Here is a 21,327-nt window from a genome sequence, read left to right as displayed (position 1 = left end):
TCCCAATCAACAGTGTCATAGGCCTTACTTAAATCAATCTTGATGGCACATCTCGAAGAAGTGGAAATCCTCCCATAATTTTTGATAAGATCTTGAAAAATCATAATATTATGGGCTATAGATCGACCCTTAACAAACGCTCCCTGATTAGGCTGAACAAGATCAGGGAGAACTAAGGCCAGTCTCTTACAGATCAGCTTAGCCATACATTTGTACAAAGTAGAGCAACAAGCTATAGGTCTATAGTCAACTGCCCGGGAAGGGTTAGCAACCTTAGGGATAAGAGACAAAGTAGTTTCATGAAGATCTGATGGGAAATAACCTGACTCAAAACATTGAGATATTGCCGAACAAACCTCATCCCCAACATCTTGCCAACTAGCTTTAAAAAAGCCAGAGCCAAATCCATCAGGTCCTGGAGATTTGGTAGAGGGAATGATGAACATTGAGTCCCTGATCTCTTTCTTAGAAAAAGGTTTGAGAAGCTGCAATTGTTGCTCAGTAGAAAGTTTAGAGCCCATCTCAACTATCTGAATACTTATTTTACCAGTAGCCGAACTAGGACTACCTAAAAAACATCTGAAATGGCTCATAAAATGAGATACAACTTCTGAGAAATTATCCACAACTTTTCCTTCTTCTGAGATGAAAGAGACAATGCCATTTTTAGATTTACGCTTCTTTAAAAAAGCATAAAAGAATGAAGTGTTCATATCCCCCTGTCTCAACCATGTGATCTTACTCCTCTGCATCAAAAAGCTGTGATAACATTTCTCCTGAACCGAAAAGCTAGCAGTAGCTTTTCTCTCCTCTTCCTGATAGCTGTAAACTTGTGGGTGAGTTTGAGCCTGCATTTGAGCTTCTTGATAAGCCTCTTTAGCCTTGTAGTAGGCAGCCTTCAGATCACCAACTTTATCCCTATTAAAACCTTTCAGACAATGTTTAAGTCTCAGCAACTTGAAAAATATAGCTTTAATTCCTGTAGCTCTAAGAGTAGACCTCCAACTATCTTTAACCAAGTCTCAGAACTCCTAATGATCTATCCAGTAATTATAGAACCTAAAAAGTTTTAACCCCATCTTAAATAAAGGCTGCAATTTCACAGTACAGGAACAATGGTCTGATATTGGCTCCCAGCTGAACTGTGTAATAGACTGAGGAAACATATCAATCCATTTTTCATTTGTAAGAGCATGATCAATTTTCGAATAAATTCGAGCTGCACCTTGTTGATTATTGGTCCAGGTAAAGAACGAGCCTATTCTTCTTAGAGGTTCAACATGAGCTTCAACAAGCCATTGAACAGAATCTGCCAGTTCTAGCTTAGAAACAGGCTTACCACCTGATCTATCTTGACCTGAAAAAGGGGCATTAAAGTCCCCTAAAATTAGCCAAGCTTTGTCCATAAGAACTGGACTTTGTAATCCTTCCCAGAGAACTCTCCTCCCTTCTATCGTGTTAACACCATAAACAAAAGTGACACCAAAAACTTGCTGCAAACCAACCAACTTCACCATACAATGAACAGATTGACTAGATTCCTCAATGACAGTAACCTTAGCAAAAATCTTTCTCCAGATAATCAACATACGACCCTCAATGACTGAGCTGGTATAGAAATCCCAGGTCGGAAAGTGATGTTCCATAAAACTCCTTATTTTGTTTCCCTTCAATTTAGTTTCTAAAAGTCCACCTACTCCAACTTTATTTCTGTTATAAAGATCACTAATAGGGCTATGCTTATTTGAACTATTAAGCCCTCTTACATTCCAACATAAGATGTTGCAATTATCCATTTGAGGAAACAGAAATAACATTACCGTCTTTATCACAGACCATCTGCTCTTGTAGCACTCCAAACTTATTAGACTTCCTGTTCTTTTGACCAGACTTATTAGCATCTAAACCTGAACCCTTTCTTTCCTTGGCTGGAGCAGCAACTCTTTTCGGGGTACTCCAATGTTGGCTCGCCTGAGTACCTTGATCACTGGCAGCTGGTATCTCACTTGAAGGCTAAGAGGATTCAACTAGATTATCCTGAACCTTACCATCATCAACTTTAGACTGAGTTGTAGGTTTCACCTTCACTTCTTCCTGTGTTCCCTCAGAGCTCAAACCATGTGTCTCCAATTTAGTCGTAGACTCCTTCATTACCCATCAAGTACTTTGGCCCTTTCTACACTCTGTCATTGAGTGACCATAACCCATACATGCTTTACACTTAATTGGTAACCATTCATACTCAACCTCCTGCTCCAGAACTTGGCCAAGCTCATTGATATACTGTATATTCTTAGGAGGGTTCTCAGTAACTTCCATTTCTACCAATACTCTCGCATACTGAATACGAGATCGTTCCCTTGTGAATTTATCCACCATAATTGGTTTACCAATTGTACTCACTAGGGCACTGAGACATTTACTACCCCAATACTAAAGTCCCAAATCAGGTAGATGAATCCAAAGAGGTACAGATCACACAAGACGCATAGCGTTCAGATCGGTCGTCCAAGGTCGAACAATAACAGGCTTCCTATCAAAGTGGAGAATGCCATTTTCTAACACGTGATCCCTGGTTGCTTCATCATTGACCATCATCAGGCTCATAGTCATTCTTGAAATCTGGGCTATCCCTAGGTGACCCCAAACCCTCTTTATGAACCCTTCAAAAACAACCATTAGTGGATTAGCACCTAGCACCATGCAGATGACTGTCGAGCTCCAGTTTGTAGATTGTATTTTAACCTCCTCAGCATCCATTCTTGCAAATTTCCGTCCCTCCTTGAATAATGGCTCAGTGAATTCAAGCTGCTGGTCCGAAAAAGACAACTTACTAGCCGTGAAGTTCTGCCACTGTCTCTGAGCTGTAGCTTGATAATCTTCATCTTCTACTCTATCGGCCCACGATTCCGTCGGATGAACCGCATCAATATCTATTCCTCCCGAACCAGAGATCTCTTCAAATTGGTGAGGCAAAACTGCATCACACGTCTCAACTTCTGCATCTGCTCTAGAAAATTGGTCCTCAGGCATCCGATCATTGTCCAATTCATGAATTGGAGTTTTCTCTTCCAAACTCTGCTGGTCACCTTGCTCTCCTGCCCGTCGATCAAGCTTACGTACTGGCTTCTTCCTCTTCGCCATGGGAGAGAAACAAACCAAAACTCAGCACTGGGTTATTCAATTTCCCTTATTTATTTTACCTTTTAATTGAATTGTATAGTTGTGTGAGTCTCCAATCTCTACATGCTAAAATAATTAAAATGATCACGTGTCTGAATACAATAAAAATGCTAATACGATAGTGGCATGAATACAATAAGAAGAGTGCTAAAGGTACTCTAATCTACTCTCTTTTGCACTTTCTTTTTAGTTTGATGATATGTGTCATTTTTTAAATTATGTCTATTTTTACAAAATAATTAGTCTTTATTACAATTATGTTAATGTAATTTTTTTTAAAAAATCTACATGTGAGTAAAAATTAAAAAGAAAAAAAATAGTTATGTTTTTATTTTTTTAACTTCCTTATAATTATGCAACCATTAGAACACTTATTTTATGGAGGAACGTAACCATTAAATTAAACTTTATTTTATTTACTACCCAAGTCCTGGGAGAAAAAAAATCATTTTCTATAACTCCTGGAGCTTAAACATAGTAAAAATTAATGACTTGCTTTCAAATTCATTTATTTATTGGTATTTAGTTAGCAGGGAAAAAGTAGAATTGTACAGAAGAATTTCCCCGTAAATGAAATTCATTAAAAAGGAAGAGAGAGTAAAAGATGGTATATTGGAAAATTTCTAAAAAAAAAGTCACCACAGGCAACAGGTTAATTTTTTTGTTTTTTATTTTATTGTCACCTTCATCCTGTGACTGTTGACTGAAAAATAATCCTCGAAATGTGTGATATAGTCTCTTATAGATGTCATATTTAATCTTCCTTGAATTGGTAAAAGCCTAGGAAGGAATACCCTCGACCTCGACTTTTCTTCCTTCCCCATAATCAATCGAACTCATCTCACCACACACCGCCTCCGTCCTCCTTCCTCCCGCCGTTCGTCGCTATCACCGTTACTCTACTCCAAACTTGTACTTCTGCCCGTTGCTAATCAGGTTGGCTATACCTCTCTCTCTCTCTAGCTTTATTTTCATTTTCTGCAATTTCTTCCTTTTTTGTGTCTAAATTGGTTTTAGGGCACAGCATTCTTCCAAGCTTAGTTTCTCCCCCTCAAATCAATTCAGGATCATAAACATTCATAGAACTTTGGTTTTTTTTTTTCCTTTTCTTGGAGATGGAGTTTATTATTCCGTTTTTCTTGTATGGGGTCTTTCATACTTCACCGTTGATCTATCGTGTATTGCCTATAATAGGTTTCATTATTAAGCCTTTACTAGAATCCGTAGAAATTGTGGGATTCTTGCATGGTAGCTTATGAGATTTTAGATTTTCTATTTTTCTGAATTCCTTATTTTCTTTTTTTGTTTGATGTTATTTTCTGGGACTTTATGTGAAGAATTAAGGATTTTGATTATTTAGATTTGTGAAGTTTTGGAATTTCGTGGTCAACTTTTGAGATGAATTTACTCATTGAACATAGCTCCATACATATATTCGTGTGTTTTTATAGAATGCTTTGTATTTGTTGAAATGTCTCAAACCGACAAAGTAATGATCTTATACTACATCTGCAATGATCATACGTTACATGGCAGGAAAACTGACAAAGTAAGAAATATGGCGTACCTTCTAAATCTAGGGATATTTCTATTTTTCTGGTGGAAAGTAATTGAGTATATTCAACAATTTATAAGAGTTACTCCGCTTATTACTAATTAACTAAAGAAAACTCTAACAAAAAGTAGCCACCATTTTGAGGGAAGGGATGTTAAAGAAAATATCTCATATGGAATCTTGAAGGGGGAGGGATGTTAGAGAAAATATACTTCATATTTAACAACAATTTATAAGAGCATGAGTTACTCTACTCATTACTAATTGGTTTACTAATTGGTTTTGAGATGGATCCTCATACTTCTTACCATGCACCTACTTCTAGACCACTTTCTACATTCTAATACCTTTCAAGTGTTTGTTAACATGTTATATGAGAACATGGTTGTTTTTCCGTTTCCCATGCCAACTTGTTGTGTGTGCTTGTGTTCGTACACACTTTTTTTCCCTTGCCATGTTGCATTCTTAGCTAAAAAATGACGTGGAATGGAATGAAAGTTTCTTGTATTTGGATTTGTAACATTTCAGTTAATTGCACTCTGGCCATCTCTTTCATTGTATTTTTTTGGATAAGAATTGTAGCTTATAAGACTATGGACAATGAAGGGTTGTGTGTTATCTTATAATTTGTTTCAGAGTGATGTTACTTTTTGAAGCGGATGTGGCTCTACTGCGTGGAAAGTGCTAATGGCTCAACATAGTATATAGAATTTGATTGGATTCTTTGGAAAGATTTGAGATGTTCTTATGATAAGTTCTAAAGTAGTGTCCTTTTAAGTTTTTAAAAAGTTTGCATAGTTTACAAAATCAAAGGAACTTAATTTTTCTAGTACATAAACAATGATCAACCTGTATGGTTTTGTCATTTTTGTTCTTTTCGTAAACTCTAGTAAATTTTCTGCAACTTTTAGAGATATTTTGTTAAATAATTACATTGGATTATTACTATTAGTACCATAAATTTAATCAATTTTCACTTCTAAACTTTGACTTATGCCTATCATTCATTGCTCAAATTTTGCAGATATGATAATCTATTATTTGCCAATTCAGTAAAGTCAAACATTGATCAGAAGACATTCGAGCAACGGAAGTCTTTCTAGATTTGATAATAAGTAAGTGTTTTTTCGCAAATTAATTATATTTGTAGTTCAATTATGTATCGTTTAATCTACTTGTCAATTTGATAAATACTTCATTTGTTATATTTTATATTTTATTTTCAAAAAAATCACAACTTTTATAAATAATGTTGAAATAATACAAGCAGAGAACCACTAAAGCAGCAAAGAGGGATAGAAATGATTACATAATAATTACAAGAATTTTGACATTTCCTAATTAAATCAGATAAAGGAACTCCTTTAAACTCTTTTACATTAAATAGCCAAATAGCTACCCAATGTCTTATTTTGTCTCAAATCCTTTCTTCAATGATTCTCTTATATCTTATGAGCCATAAAGCCCGCCATGTCCCATAACCCATGACCTCCAAAGGAACTGCTAATGTCAGTTTTACTTACTAAATGCTTTTACAATTCTGCGCCATAACTTCAATGAAAACTTACAATGCAAATAAATGATCATATTTTTCTTTTCACACAAATTTAATATATTTTTTGTATTATACATTGTAATTCTAATAACTTTTAAAATAATATATTGATTTTTTTCATGGATATTAACTAAAATTAAGTTTTTTTAACTTTATTTTTTTTCATGTACCAAACACTCTGGATATTTTTTGAGTGATTAAGTCGTTCATTTGTTAAATTCAACATAATTCTGTCTACTATTCTCCTATACAATCAACCCAATTCTGCATGCAAAACAGATTCGTAGAGTATTTTCAGCATGGACACCAATAACTGGAGACCTATTCAAGGTGGGGAGCCCACAATTGACACTGCAGATTGGAGAACTCAATTGCAACACGATTCGAGACAACGCATTGTCAACAAGATGTAAGTGTCATTTGAAATTAGAGATGTCATGTGTAAATAGAAATTATTCAATTTTACTTTAACAATTTTGGGTTTAATTGGATTGTTGACATAAATTGAAAATCAAAGTAAAAATGTTGTTTTGGTTTTTGATTTTAAAAAATATTTAATCTTAAATTAAAAAAATTGATTGGCAATCTTTACTTTTGTTCTTGGTTTAGATTTATGTGTTTTCGTAAATACCTATATGTATAGGCATACATGTGTATAGAAACATGTATATCTTTTGTTTTGCAAATTTCTTTGTTAAAATAAAGGTATTAGAAATTTTTTTAATGTCTCTTTTGTTAATTTTTTTTTGCTAACAATTGAAATTAAAAGTTTCTATAAGCAAACTGTCAAAAGAAGTTCCAATTTTTTTTTTTTTTTTTTAAAAAAAAAAACAGAAAACAAGTAGAATCTTCTCAAGTCATGGTCTATCTTGCTTTGTGATGTTCACATCATGAGAATTTATCTTTAAAGTAAAAAAATAAATGAAAGGTTCATTTTCACTGACTTATATAATTTAATGTCTTTGCTGTAAGAATGGATACATTGAAGAAGCATCTCCCTTTCTCTGGTCAAGAGGGATTGCTTGAACTCAAGAAAATTGCTGAAAGGTTTGAAGAAAAGATTTATAGTGCTGCCACAAGTCAGGTACTTCCATATATCTGACCCTTTTCCTTTTTCTTCCTTAGTCATCTATATGTATTGCTTGCATTTAATGCTGACATTATGTGATCATGTTCATATGTTATATTTTGTGTACTTGCACATTCTGTGAAAGATTTTTGTGTTTATTGATTGTTCTCTCCTATCTGGAATTTTGTTTATGATGGCAGTCTGATTATTTACGGAAAATTTCACTGAAGATGCTGACAATGGAGACTAAGTCCCAGAACAACAATATACCCAACCCTTTGCCATCCAACCCCGCTAATAGCAGACCCACAGATCCAGGTAAACAATGCATTCTTAAGTGGCAACCAAAAAAAAGTGTTCTGATAAGCCTCCAGTTAAGTTAGTTTACACTAGGAGGCCACGTGACACATAAGCCCAGGACTACTCTATATTTTAGTTCAATGTATTAGTATTATTTCAATGTGTTTGTTTATTTTTATCTAGCTGTATTTTATATTGTAAGGGGGCTGAGTTGTATTAATTCTTTTTTAGATCCTAGTGGGCATTTTCTTTAGGCTGTTCAGTTTCTATAAGTAGGGGTGGAGATTCATTTGTAAGGGGAGGAGGAAATTAGAAGAGAATAGACTCTAGGAGAGAGCAGCCCTCTCAAAGGGTTGTGTTTGGAGATACTAGCATCTCAAAAGCTAGATTGTTTTGTAATTTTCATCATCAATAAAGAGGTTTTCTGTGAGGGATTTCATACATTTGTGTTCAAGAATAGATAGTCTACTTCTCAACTAAGAAGATTCTATTATGTTCATTATGGTATACAAAATATATGTATTTCAATCACATTTTAGTTTGTTCCATCCTCTTCCAAATTTTATGCTTTACTTTGACATATGGAGTGGTTACATTTATATATAAATTTCTCTTGGTAGGTAATGCTGTCTGAAAAATAGTGTTTCATTATTCCAAATTATCCTTTATAGAAATTGTATTTTTGGATAGGATCTATTGTCATGCCGCCTCAAGTACACAATCAAGGGCAATCACTTGTAATGCCAATGTCATCTAATCAGAGTCAAACACGACAACAATTACTATCTCAAAATATTCAGAATTCTGCTGCTGTTCAGAGTTCTAGCATATCTTCTTCTCTTCCTCCTCCTTCTAGCTTAAGTCAGACTTCTATCCCAAATGTTGTTGGCCAAAATCCAAACATGCAAAATATGCCCGGTAGTTCACAGAACCCAGTAGGGTATGCTAATTCTCAGAGACAAGTGCAAGGAAGGCAACAGGTCCCACAACAACAGCAACAATCTCAAAACCCACAGTCACAGTATCTCTACCAGCAACAGTTACAACAGCAGATTTTAAAGCCAAAGTTCCCACAGGGAAATATCCCCCAGTCAATCCTCCAGACTCACATTCAGCAACAGCAACAGCAACAGCAACAGAACCTATTGCAACCAACTCAGTTGCAATCATCTCAGCCAGCTGTTGTGCAAACATCAGCTGCCATGCAACCTCCCATGATGCAATCATCTCTCCCAAGTCTTCAGCAGAATCAGTCTTCTATTCAGCAACCATCAAAACCCATGCTCCAGCAACATCCACAATCTGTTCTTAGATCACAGCCACAACCTCAACAAGCTTCTGTTGCTCATCAACAGCAAACACAATTGTCACAGCAGCAGCTTATGAATCAACAGGCGAATTCTACAAACATGCAACAAAGCCACTTAATTGGACAGCAGAACAATGTTGGGGATTTACAGCAGCAACAGAGACTTCTTAGCCAGCAGAATAATCTCCCAAACCTGCAACAGCAACAACAACAGCAACAGCAACAGTTAATGGCTCAGCAAAATAACATATCAAATTTGCATCAGCAACAGTTAGGCCCCCAAAGTAATGGGTTACAGCAGCAACTGCATGGAACTCAGACTGGTAACTCTAACTCAAGCATGCAGACTAATCAACACTCTGTACACATGCTACAACAACAATCAAAAGCTCCAATGCAGCAACAATCACAGCCGAGTGGTTCTAATTTGCTACCAACTCAGGCACAGCAATCGCAACCACAGCAGCAAATATTGTCACAGATTCAGTCACAGCCACAGATGCAGCAACAGTTAGGTCTGCAACAACAGCCAAATCCACTGCAGCGCGAAATGCCACAAAGGCTTCATGTGTCAGGTCAAACCTCGGGATCATTGCCTCCAACACAAAATGTAATTGATCAGCAAAAGCAGTTATATCAATCACAGAGACCCCTTCCAGAGACATCATCAAGTACGTTGTTGCCTTAAATTATATAGTTTTAGCATTGTTTCCTTGCTCAAAAGGTTTGTTCATTAGGAACTTTAGCATTGTTTTCATGCTCAAAAGGTTTGTTCATTATGAATTTAAATATAAAAGAGGACATATATAATCTTGTACTGTGGAAACCAGGAGATGGTAACTTTTTCTACACTAATAATCTGCTAGTTAAAAAGTTATTTTTTTTAGTTATTTTTTAAAACAAAATGCTACCCTTAGAAGCTGAATCTCATTTCTCATATGATTTTATGTGCATTTTTTATGTCCTTTCTGTAGCATCTGTTGATTCAACTGCCCAAACTGGACATGCAAATGGAGGTGATTGGCAAGAGGAGGTTTACCAGAAGGTGACATGACTCGTTCATTAGATTTATCTCACCTAACAAGCTAGGGTTCTAAAGCTGTGATGGAAGCAGTAGAGATAATTATGGACATGACCAAGAATTAGAAAGATACATGCAGTAATAAACTATAAAAGATCTGCATTGGGGATGACATAAATGAGATAAATTTTTGTTGTGATTTTTTCATAAAATCATGTAGCTGGCTGATGCTTGCTATTTTATATTATTAGCAACTGACGAGGTTAAAATTTAACTGTTCCTTAAATTTGTTGGCAGATCAAAACAATGAAGGAGCTGTACTTACCTGAACTTCTTGAAATGTACCAGAAAATTGCTGGCAAATTACAACAGGTACGCTATCTCTTACCTACAGGGATCTGTTGTTAAAAAGGATATGAGTGGCAATGTGGTAACACCCACACAGCATTAAAGTAGAAACAAGAAAAAACACTTCTACCCTAATGGGAACTTCTTCTGGTGAGTTATGCTATACTTTAAGCTTACTGGTGTCTGTTTTTCTGCCAGCTTGATTCTCTTCCACAACAGGCGCCAAAGTTGGAGCAACTTGAGAAGCTGAAATTATTTAGGAACACGTTGGAACGTGCTATTCAATTTTTACAGGTTCCAAAAGCTAACATTATTCCTGGGTATAAGGAGAAACTGGCTCAGTATGAGAAACAGATAATAAGTTTTATTAATACAAATAGGCCAAGGAAACCTATTTCTCAATTGCAACAAGGGCATCCCTCTTCTCATATTCACTCCATGCAGCAGCCACAGTCTCAAATTAATCAAGTTCAATCTCATGAAAACCAAATGAATCCTCAATTGCAATCAATGAATGTGCAAAATTCTGTGGGAACAATGCAGCAGAACAGTATGACAGGCTTACAGCAAAATTCTCTGTCTCCTTTGTCTGGAGTTTCAACAACACAGCAAAATGTGATGAACTCATTGCAGCCCAGTTCCAATGTGGATTCAGTACAAGGAAATGCTATGAACTCATTGCAGCAGGTTTCTTCGAATTCTCTGCAGCAAAATCCCGTGAGTGCTCCCCAACATGCAAACATTAATGCCATGTCATCCCAGAATGGGATCAATGTGCTGCAGCCAAATATGAATAACCTCCAGTCGAATTCTAATATGCTTCAGCACCACCAGCATATGAAGCAACAACAAGAGCAACAAATGTTACAGTCCCAACAATTCAAGCAACAATATCAGCAGCAGCGACAGATACAGCAGCAATTAATGCAAAAGCAGCAATTAGTGCAGCAACAGCAGCAGCAGCAGCAACAACAACAACACCAACAACAGCAGCTGCAGCAACAACAACAACAACAATTACAGCAGCAAACAAAGCAACAGCTTCCTGCTCAGTTGCACACACACCAAAATCAAATGCAGCAACATCAAGTTAATGATGCTAGGCCAAGTATGGTCGCGAAGTCAGGAGTCTTTCAGCAACATCTTCCTGCTGGTCAGCGTGCTGCTTATCCCCATCAACAATTGAAATCTAGCTCTCCCTTTGCTATTTCTTCAAATCAACTCCTCCAGGCCTCATCACCTCAAATTTTGCAACATTCTTCACCACAAGTAGACCAGCAGAACCTGCTGCCTTCTCTTCCCAAAGCTGGAACTCCATTACAATCTGCTAACTCACCTTTTGTTGTTCCATCTCCTTCAACTCCTTTGGCTCCATCCCCAATGCCTAGCGAGTCTGAGAAACCCCTTGTAGGTGTTTCCTCACTTGCAAATGCTGGAATTGTTGGACAACAACAAACAAGTGTAGTTGCTCCAGCTCAATCCCTTGCTATCGGTACTCCTGGAATTTCAGCCTCCCCTTTGCTTGCAGAGTGTAGTGGTCCTGATGGCACTCATGGCAACAATTTGGCATCTGTTTCTGGCAAGTCAAGCATTACAGAGCAGCCGCTAGATCGTTTAATTAAAGCGGTTAGCAATAATGATATCTCCCCATTTTGATTTTAGTGTTTGATGCCTTCTCGTATTCATTTTTGGTAGCTCCGCTCATGTTGTTGGTGAATGATATGTAATACTAATCTGTGGTTTCCAGGTAAAGTCAATGTCACCCAAGGCATTGAGTGCTTCTGTCAGTGACATTGGGTCTGTTGTCAGCATGATTGATAGGATTGCAGGATCAGCTCCTGGTAATGGATCTAGAGCTGCAGTTGGTGAGGATTTAGTTGCTATGACAAACTGTCGTTTACAAGTAAGAAATTTCATGACCCAAGATGGAACCAACGGGACAAGGAAAATGAAGCGCTACACAAGTGCCATGCCCTTAAATGTTGTGTCATCAGCCAGTAGCGTTAATGATAGTTTTAAACAGTTCAATGGTTTAGAAACTTCTGAACTGGAGTCAACTGCAACATCTGGTATCAAGAGGCCTAAGATAGAGGTATTTATCTTTACTGGAATGTACATCTGTATGAGTAGAAAAGTTATTTTAAACTTGGTTTTAACTTCTAAGAACCCTGTTTGATATTCAGATCAAACTTAGATCATTAGTTCGTTGAGGTATTGGTGAGATCTAGAATATACTGATGCACATAAAGATACGCGTATGATTGTGCTGTGGTGTGAGTTCACTTTATCATCCATTTAGAGACTTATCCCTATGAAGTGACTATGGTGTTCTTGTTGCAGGCTAATCATGCTCTTATAGAAGAAATTAGGGAAATAAATCAGCGTCTTATTGACACAGTTGTTGATATTAGCGATGAAGATGTTGATCCAAGTGTTGCAGCTGCTGCTGTTGAAGGAGGTGAAGGGACTATTGTCAAGTGCTCTTTCAGTGCTGTAGCACTCAGCCCAAACTTGAAATCACTATATGCTTCAGCACGAATGGTGAGTTCTCAAGAATCATGAAGGGATTTATTACACTATGCAGCTTTCTTTGTGTTGATTATTCTGATAATGCTTTGCAGTCTCCAATACATCCATTAAGGTTGCTTGTTCCCACAAATTATCCCAACTGTTCCCCTATACTCTTGGACAAAATTCCAGTGGAAATCAGGTGAGGGAAATATTATACTTACTCCTCTCAAGTACACACTGACAAGTTTCCAGTTGATGTTGTGATGATAGTTGATGTGGTATTAATTGGTTATGTCCTTTATCTTCCTGCCTTGAAGAGATTTTTATTCAGAAAAATGTAGTTTGAAAAACTACGTGACATATGAACTTTTATAGACGAGTTTAGCTGAATATAAATGAAACTTTTGAAGCTCAACTCTATGCAAGATAATGTCACTAACTTTTTTTTAAGCAACATTGGTTTTCACTCAATTATTTTGCTTTGCCATATGATATGCTTGTTGCAACTTATAGTCAAATGTTAATCCCTTGCTTTGCCATCAAAAGTGGATCAAAATAAGCGTCAGTGTTAATATTTTTTGGGTCATTTTATCTACATCTCATGAGACTTTGATATGCACAAAAAGGCCCTGGGATATGCTCATTATTTACGTGTTTGTTTTACGTTCTGAAATAGTATTTGTCTGGAATGAGCTCTTAATTTCTGAATACTGGGAAGTCATTGTTTCATCTTCTACTTTTACAGCAAGGAATATGAAAATCTTTCAGTAAAAGCCAAGTCAAGGTTTAGCATATCTCTTAGAAGTCTCTCGCAACCCATGTCTCTTGGGGATATAGCAAGGACGTGGGATGTTTGTGCTCGTGCCGTTATTTCTGAGCATGCTCAGCAAAGTGGCGGTGGCAGCTTCAGCTCCAAGTATGGGACTTGGGAGAACTGTTTGAGTGCTGCTTAATGGTTGTTGCTGTGATCTAAAGCTAAGCGTTAGTTAAGTGCTTTCTCTGGTAATTGTAACAGACTCTGTATATGGCCCTGAAGGTAGCAGCAAGGTAGTAGTGTATAGCTAATATTTCAATGACGAAGTCCGTATTTAGGTAAGCTTGATTATATGTATATTCTGGCTTGGTAAGCCCTGCACATGTTTGTCATTAGAATTCGTTTAGCTTGTATGTAGGTAAGAACTCTCGTGAATTTAGGCATATGATTTGACTAGTATATTTTCTTATACTTCCACTTTTCGAGGAAAATGTGTATTGATAAAAGGGAAGGAAAATGAAGATGAACTTTCTTTCCTAGTGTGAGGAAAACATGCATTGGAATATATTCTTAAGTTGTAATGACGTGTTTTTAATGTGTTTTGATCAATGTAGTAGTACAATGTTGTCGTAGAAGCAAAGTACAATGTTGTCATATAAGCAAGCAAAGTACCAGGGAAGTTTTTTGGGGATAATTACACTACATACCTTTTTTTTTTTGTAAAATATTAATAGACTTCATCAAAATTTTAGGGGAATTCTCTTATAGGGACTTCACTTTAAGCTCTACCGGTGGGGTTCTCAGTGCTCTCGACCCGTGAACAGTTTTCAGCGTGATTTTTTTTATGACCGTGTATATTGTAGTTATTTAGAGCATTTTGAAAATTTTCAGAAAATTATGAATAGTTTACAGTATCGAAAACTAAGTTCAAACATGTTGCACGTGTGATTAATTTTTCTTATGCATGTGGAAAGTAACATGTTTGAACTTAGTTTTCGGTACTGTAAACTATTCGGAATTTTCTGAAAATTTGCTCTAAATAGCTACAATATACACGGTCATAAAAAAAAGTCACGCTGAGAAACAATGAGTGCCCTACCGGTAGGGCTTAAAGTGAAGCCCCTATAGAATAATTATCCCAAAATTTTATACAACCAAAATACCTATTTATATTTTAAAAATAATGATTTACTATTGTATAGAATTTGGTCATTCAATTAAATTTAGAAATATTATTGGGTGTTTATATAACCTAATTCTCACCTTTATTGTTATAAATAATCCGAACCCCTACTAAATCTGAATTTCATAATTTGGGCTTGGATTAGTTATTTATGATCTATTATTTATTAATTTTGATAATTATACTTTTTTTTAATAACACAATTAATAAATTACTTAAATATTTATGGGTGCATTCTTAATAGTTACTACCCATATATGGTTATTTTAATATTAATTATTTGATTAAGATCAATGATCCATATTTACAGTTTTTTTTTTATCAAAAGAAAAATTATATTGATCAACTAACAATTGCAACGAAACAGAGGAAGGATACAACCCACCTGAGCAAAATAACTCACCAGTTACAAATTCCTAACAAACTTAAGCATTTGCTTTTCTCTATAAGTACAGTTACTGCCAATTAAATTCAAAACTCTAGCTTTGATTGAATATCTAATCAAGTGGTCAATCTTGTACACTGGTAAGCAATAATTTTCAAGCCAACAATGGTTCCTATTCAGCCAAATATGATACACAACTGCTGCACATGCTGCATGAAGAATCATCGAAAGCCAACCAGCTCGAGGCAAAGACAGCCACTGGATCCAATTCTTATACTGAACTGGCCAAGAAAAACCTCTCAGCCACCCCTGAACAGCAAGCAGAACTTTTCTGGAGAAAACACAATAAAAAAATAGATGAGTATGATTTTCATCCTCTTGACAACAGACTGGGCAACTTATTGAATGAAGAGGCACATGACAGGACTGCAGCCAATCTCTGGTAAGTAATTTCTGGTTCACAGCAAGCCAAAGAATGAACTGGTGCTTAGGAGCCGAGAGTCTACACCAGACAGCCTTCACATACTGCACCAGATCTCCAGGAAACACAATCGAGTACAGAGTGCCCAGATGAATTTTCCCATTCCTAACCGCAGCATTCAACACAGAACCAGACCAGATATGACTAAATTTAATGATTTTCCTCCAATACCAACTGGTATCCTGCTTTAATCGATACTCCCTAATTGCATCACCTTTTAGATAAACACAATTAACCCAAAGCATATCATGTTTGGAAGAGACTGCCCAAATGTACTTAGCCAACACAATTTTGTTCCAAGAAGAGCTATCCTTGAAACCCAACCCACCAAAGCACTTAGGTCTGCAGACATGCTCCCAAGAGATCCTATGAATTTTACTTCTATTATCCTTCTCACCCCAAAGGAACTTTCTACACAGACTATCAATTGCTCTAACAACTTTTTGAGGCAAAATGAAAATATTCATCCAATAGGACCGAATCCCCAACAAAACAGAATTTATTAGTTGAACCCGACCAACATATGATAAGTGACGACTAGCCCACCATTTTAGCCGAGATTTCATTTTTTCAATAAGTATTTCACAGTCACTAGCCCTCCATTTGGTCGGTCTCAAGGGAACTCCCAAATAACTCATGGGAAACTGCCCTTCAAAAAGACAAGACTCCTGAAGCAAACTGTCTTTATCCCCACCAGCAAGCCCACCTATGTAAATTCTGGATTTGTTTTTATTTATAGAGAGCCCAGAAGTGTTTGTAAACATAGTAAACGCTTGCTGAATTAGCTTGACTGAATTCTGGTTAGCTTTGCAAAACAAGAGAAGGTCATCAGTGAAACAAAGATTAACCAGCTTTAAAGACTTACATAAGGGATGAAACCTGAACTCTTTCTCCTTAGAAGTCTTTAACAACAAACGAGTAAGGTAGTCCATCACCATAGCAAACAATAAAGGCGAGATTGGGTCTCCTTGTTTAAGACCTCTAGCACCTTGAAACCGCCCTTGATTACTGCCATTCAACACTAAGGAATAAGAAGAACCCCTGAGACAAACCATAATCCATCTAATAAACCTCTTCGGAAAGCAAAAAACATTAAGAAGGTTTTCCAAAAAATCCCAGTCAATTGAGTCATAAGCTTTGCTTATATCAATCTTCATAAGGCATCGAGGAGATATATTTCTCCTATTATAACCTTTAAGCAAGTCTTGGAGAATAAGAACATTATGGGCAAGAAAGCGATTCTTAATAAAAGCCCCTTGATTCTGACTTATCAAAGCAGGAAGCACAAGTTTAAGCCTATTGCATAACATTTTGGAAATGCATTTATATAAAGTATTGCAACAAGCAATAGGCCTAAAATCTGAAGCATTAACTGGTTGATCAACTTTCGGAATTAGAGATAATAAAGTACTGTTCAAAGATTGAGGAATGCTAGTTGTCTCAAAAAAATCAAGAACAACCAATGCAATTTCCTTACCGATATCCTTCCATAAAGCTTTAAAAAAGCCTGCCCCATACCCATCCGAACTTGGGCTTTTGAGAGAATGGATGCTAAACATAGCTGTTTTAACCTCCTTGACAGTGAATGGTTTAATCAAACTCAGCTGGTCCTCACTGCTCAAAACAAATCCATAACAGATAGCTTGAGTATCAATAACCCCTGAAGCTTTACTAGCTGTACCCATAATTTTTTTGAAATGATTCAGAAAATGGGCAGTTACTTTATCATACTCATCAACAATCTTCCCTTCATCATAAAAAAATGAGACAATCCTATTAGCTAACTTTCTTTTCTTTAAACTAGCATGAAAGAATGAGGGAGTTGGCATCCCCAAACCGTAACCAATCAATTTTACTCTTTTGATAAAGATAGCTAGCATATAACTTCTCATGCCTCTTAAACTCAAGATAAGCCTCCCGATCTTCATTGCATAACGCTCTATTGGACGGATCAGCAAGACATTTCGAACAAGCTTGCTGATAATCAATTTTGCTTCTCTCATAATTACAAGAAACATCCCCCATGATCTTCCAGTTAAAATTCTTCAGGATATGCTTGAGACGGATTAACTTCTAGCTAATTTGCTCTAAACCCCTGCCAGAAAATCTCAGAGATTGCCTCCAGTTATTAAGAACTACTTCTCTAAATTGAGGGGTGAGAAATCCATATTTATAGTTGTTAATTAATATTTCTAAAAATAAATTTTGATTTTTTCAAATTTTTGGAAGGGTTACCTAATGAAAAACGTGTATTTATTATGAAAATATAACATTGTAAACTTTTCATTTTTCAAATGCATATCAATTTCTAAATATAGATAGTTTCTCGTTGGTTGAAAACAACATTAATTATGGCAAAAAAAAAAAAAAAAACTAAATTCAAAATTAATGTAGAAATTTTTTTTTACCTATTGGTGACTTGCTATACCAAGTCACTATGTTGCCACATCATTATAATTGTTAGTATCCATCTATGGGTAGTAACCATTGAGAAGTCTTCCAAATATTGATATAAAACATCTATTTTAAATTTGATTCAATAAACTTAAACTTCATATGTCACAAACAGCATAAAAAAAATGTCAAAAACTCATGCACATTCAGGGAGATACCAATTTGGGCCATGTATTTTTCCTAATTACGCAATTGGATTATGTTTTGTTAAATGACAATTTAGATTCTGTGTTTTGCAAAACAAATTAAAATAGTATCTGGACCCAATTTTTGTCAAAATATTTTTTAATATGACCAAAATACACTTTTTTTTTTAAATTAATTAAAACACAAATATAAATAACAAAATATATTTTAATAATAAAAGTAATTATTGAAGTATATTTAAATTAATAAAAAAATCTTAAAATAGTTTTAATAAACAAAAATAAAATTAAATAAAAAAATTATAAACTTAAAAACAAAATTCAAAATCAAAATCATACACTAACAAAGCCAAAAATTAAAAATAAAATTCTTAAATTAATATCCTAAAATCCTAATAACAAAAATGTTCTAGGCCTTTTACGGACACGCTTCCATGTTAGTGATTCTTGACACGTGGCCACATATATGACGCATCTCCTGAGGAGTACTTGTGAAGGTATTGCCACGTCAACTACTTCCGAGGAGTCATCTGAATCCGAGTAACTATTTACCCAAGAAAGGAGCTCAGAACCCTCTGTGGGTCTTCATGGTATAACTCCTTGAGAAAACCCCAAGGCCAAGCATAGGAAAGAAGCATTCACGTTGTTGACCCTGCTTTTGGTCAACTGACACGGAGTCAGAATTGCTTGATGTGGATAGAAATGTTGAGATGAGAATAATGAAAAAAACAATAAAACACACAGGAATTTATAGTGGTTCGGCCCCAAAATCTGGTAATAACCTACGTCCACTTGAACTGTTATTGATATAAGATTCAAAGGAGTGATCAAAGAACTAGGGTTCAATGAGTTTCGCAAACCTCTGAAGAACAAAGCAATATATCAAATGTGATAGCTCTAATACGCTTGTAAAACTCTAATCTCAAATAATTAGAAAGCAAAAAGTCCAAAAAAAAAGTCCCTTCCTTGAGCTATCTTTCTCTATTTATAGGCTCAAGGAAGATTACATTAATTTGTTACAGATATTCTTTCCTAAGTAATCAGATACTCAGGAAATCATGGGAAATAATTTCGGATATGATTATAACTGCATAAGATTTTCTCCAAATATAGCGAGTATACGACCAGGCTGGTTGTATATAAATATTGAGCGTTGCGCCATAGACATCTCTCTGGTCGATGGTCGAACAAGACTCCTGCCAGATGTCAGCCACGTGTATTAAACGTTTGCCATGTCATCCATGCCTGTTTTTTGGATAACACACGTCAACCTCTCAAAAAGCCCGAGGAGTCTCGCTGATGGTTTAGCAGATTTCTTGGAGACATGGGGACCACTGTAGATATGCCCTGCGCAGTAACATCCAAAAATTTCTAATAAGGCATAGTGCCTTGGTTAGCATGTCGAGAAGCCATGTGGAGTAATTACGTGGTCATTAATTAAATAAATATGTGATTATGCAGATTATATGAGCTATATCATGATTAAGTGTATTAAATGTGCTTATAGGCCCAATTCTGTTAACAAAAAGGCATTTTCATAATTTTGACCCGCTGAGGATATATCTGTAATTATATATGTTTATGAGTGGGACCGCATTATTATGTGGATATATTTGAGATATTCGGCACAAGGCGATACTAGTGAGAAATTTGGCGGAAAAGTCATAATAGGGTTAATTACCTGGCTCGGGGTGAGCCTAGGGGTATTTTAGTAATCTAGTTTTAACGCCCTACTTCCTTAGAGTCGTTACTAAGTGAGTTAAAAACGTGTCATTAGCTCGCTAATTGAGGTTTTAGGTTAAAAGTGTAGCTAAACTGTAATAAAAGTCATTTAAAGGCATTTGATATAAAAATGTGGTCATTCATTGAAAACGTAAAGAATTATACATTTGGGATCCCGAACTACTTGTTCAGAAAATACTTTACATCTCAAAATACATTTAAGGTCGACCTAAGCAACAAATCAACCAAATACATTACATCATCCCAAAATAACCTTGGCCGTGGCGGCCAGGCAGGGCGAACATGTACCCGCCACGCCACGCTCTCTGTACTCATGGCTGGGTGACCTTTCCCTTATCTGTACCATAGAGCACCCGTGAGCCGAAGCCCAGCAAGAAAACTCAACACAAAACATATAACATATAACATATGCATATCTATCAACAACATATAACAAAGCTGCCAACAGGCTAAACACATAGCGACCATGCCGTCCTAGGTGCTTTACCAGGCTCTGGGTTCGCGGTCTTCACTGAGAGGATGTCTCCAGCATCCTAGGAGGGTCTCACCCTAATGGCCTGCACTCCGCGTGCTCAACGCCGATCCCGACCCCTTGCCGTACTTGATTTCCTTTTGTTCTTGGCCTTCCCCGTTCTTGGCCTTCGCCGTTCTCTCAAAAATATGCATTACATAGCATAATATCAACAAATATTTAACATATACTTACATAAACAATAGGACTACACCCTGCTGTTCAATCAATAGGGCCACGCCCTACAATAAAAAAATAGGGCCACGCCCTGCTCTACAGGTACAACAGTTTTCTTACCTGTGTCCCAAGCTTCCTGAGCACCGCAATCCCGAGCACAGTCCTCTAACCCAAGCCTCATTGAAAACCTAGTCACAACATATTCATAATAGCCATCCATAAAGTTCTAATCCAATAACTTTGGAATATAATTCTAGCCCCCGGGACCTTGGATTCTACCAAACCGGGTGGTAAAATCCTTCTTGAGCCTTAACATTTGGGTTCCCGAGCCAAAAACCTTCAAACAACCAATATCTTGCATTTGAGTCATGACCTAGCTCCTTAAGGGATGCGATGTGCTCAAGTCAAAGGAAAAATGCCTCTCCGCTGAGGGACATGGGCCGCGTCACGCTATACCTTGCACCGTGGCGCGCCTAGGCAGACAGAGGCTTTTAGCCTCTTCGACACACACGGGCCGCAGCGCCTGAAGAACAAGGTCGCGACTCAAGCCTCCAAGCCCAAATTTCCCATGCATTTTCATGAGCTAACCTCCCTGAAAATCATTCTAAACATACCCCAAAGTCAGAGTTGAGTCCCATAATC

General features: G+C 36.5%; 1 protein-coding gene across 1 annotated transcript; it reads left to right on the top strand.

The window, feature by feature from the left end:
- The first annotated feature begins 3,858 nt into the window (after positions 1-3,858).
- On the top strand, positions 3,859-14,221 carry LOC133798364 (mediator of RNA polymerase II transcription subunit 15a). Its single transcript, XM_062236617.1, has 13 exons — positions 3,859-4,119; positions 5,763-5,853; positions 6,573-6,702; positions 7,266-7,377; positions 7,563-7,680; positions 8,353-9,642; positions 9,946-10,016; positions 10,290-10,364; positions 10,539-11,966; positions 12,088-12,432; positions 12,681-12,881; positions 12,962-13,050; positions 13,597-14,221. The coding sequence occupies exons 3-13, from the start codon at positions 6,593-6,595 to the stop codon at positions 13,802-13,804; spliced, it is 4,047 nt and encodes a 1,348-aa protein (XP_062092601.1). The 5' UTR covers positions 3,859-4,119; positions 5,763-5,853; positions 6,573-6,592; the 3' UTR covers positions 13,805-14,221.
- Positions 14,222-21,327: the final 7,106 nt, after the last annotated feature.

This window comes from Humulus lupulus, chromosome 8, assembly GCF_963169125.1.
Source record: "Humulus lupulus chromosome 8, drHumLupu1.1, whole genome shotgun sequence".
Lineage (NCBI taxonomy): Eukaryota > Viridiplantae > Streptophyta > Magnoliopsida > Rosales > Cannabaceae > Humulus > Humulus lupulus.
This window is presented reverse-complemented; position numbering and strand designations above follow the sequence as displayed.

Excerpts from the sequence above, each read along its gene's own strand:
- LOC133798364 (XM_062236617.1), top strand. The coding sequence starts at position 6,593 with ATGGACACCAATAACTGGAGACCTATTCAAGGTGGGGAGCCCACAATT. Across the intron at positions 10,365-10,538 it reads TTGCTGGCAAATTACAACAG|CTTGATTCTCTTCCACAACA; the intron begins GTACGCTATCTC and ends TTTTTCTGCCAG. Across the intron at positions 11,967-12,087 it reads TAGATCGTTTAATTAAAGCG|GTAAAGTCAATGTCACCCAA; the intron begins GTTAGCAATAAT and ends TGTGGTTTCCAG.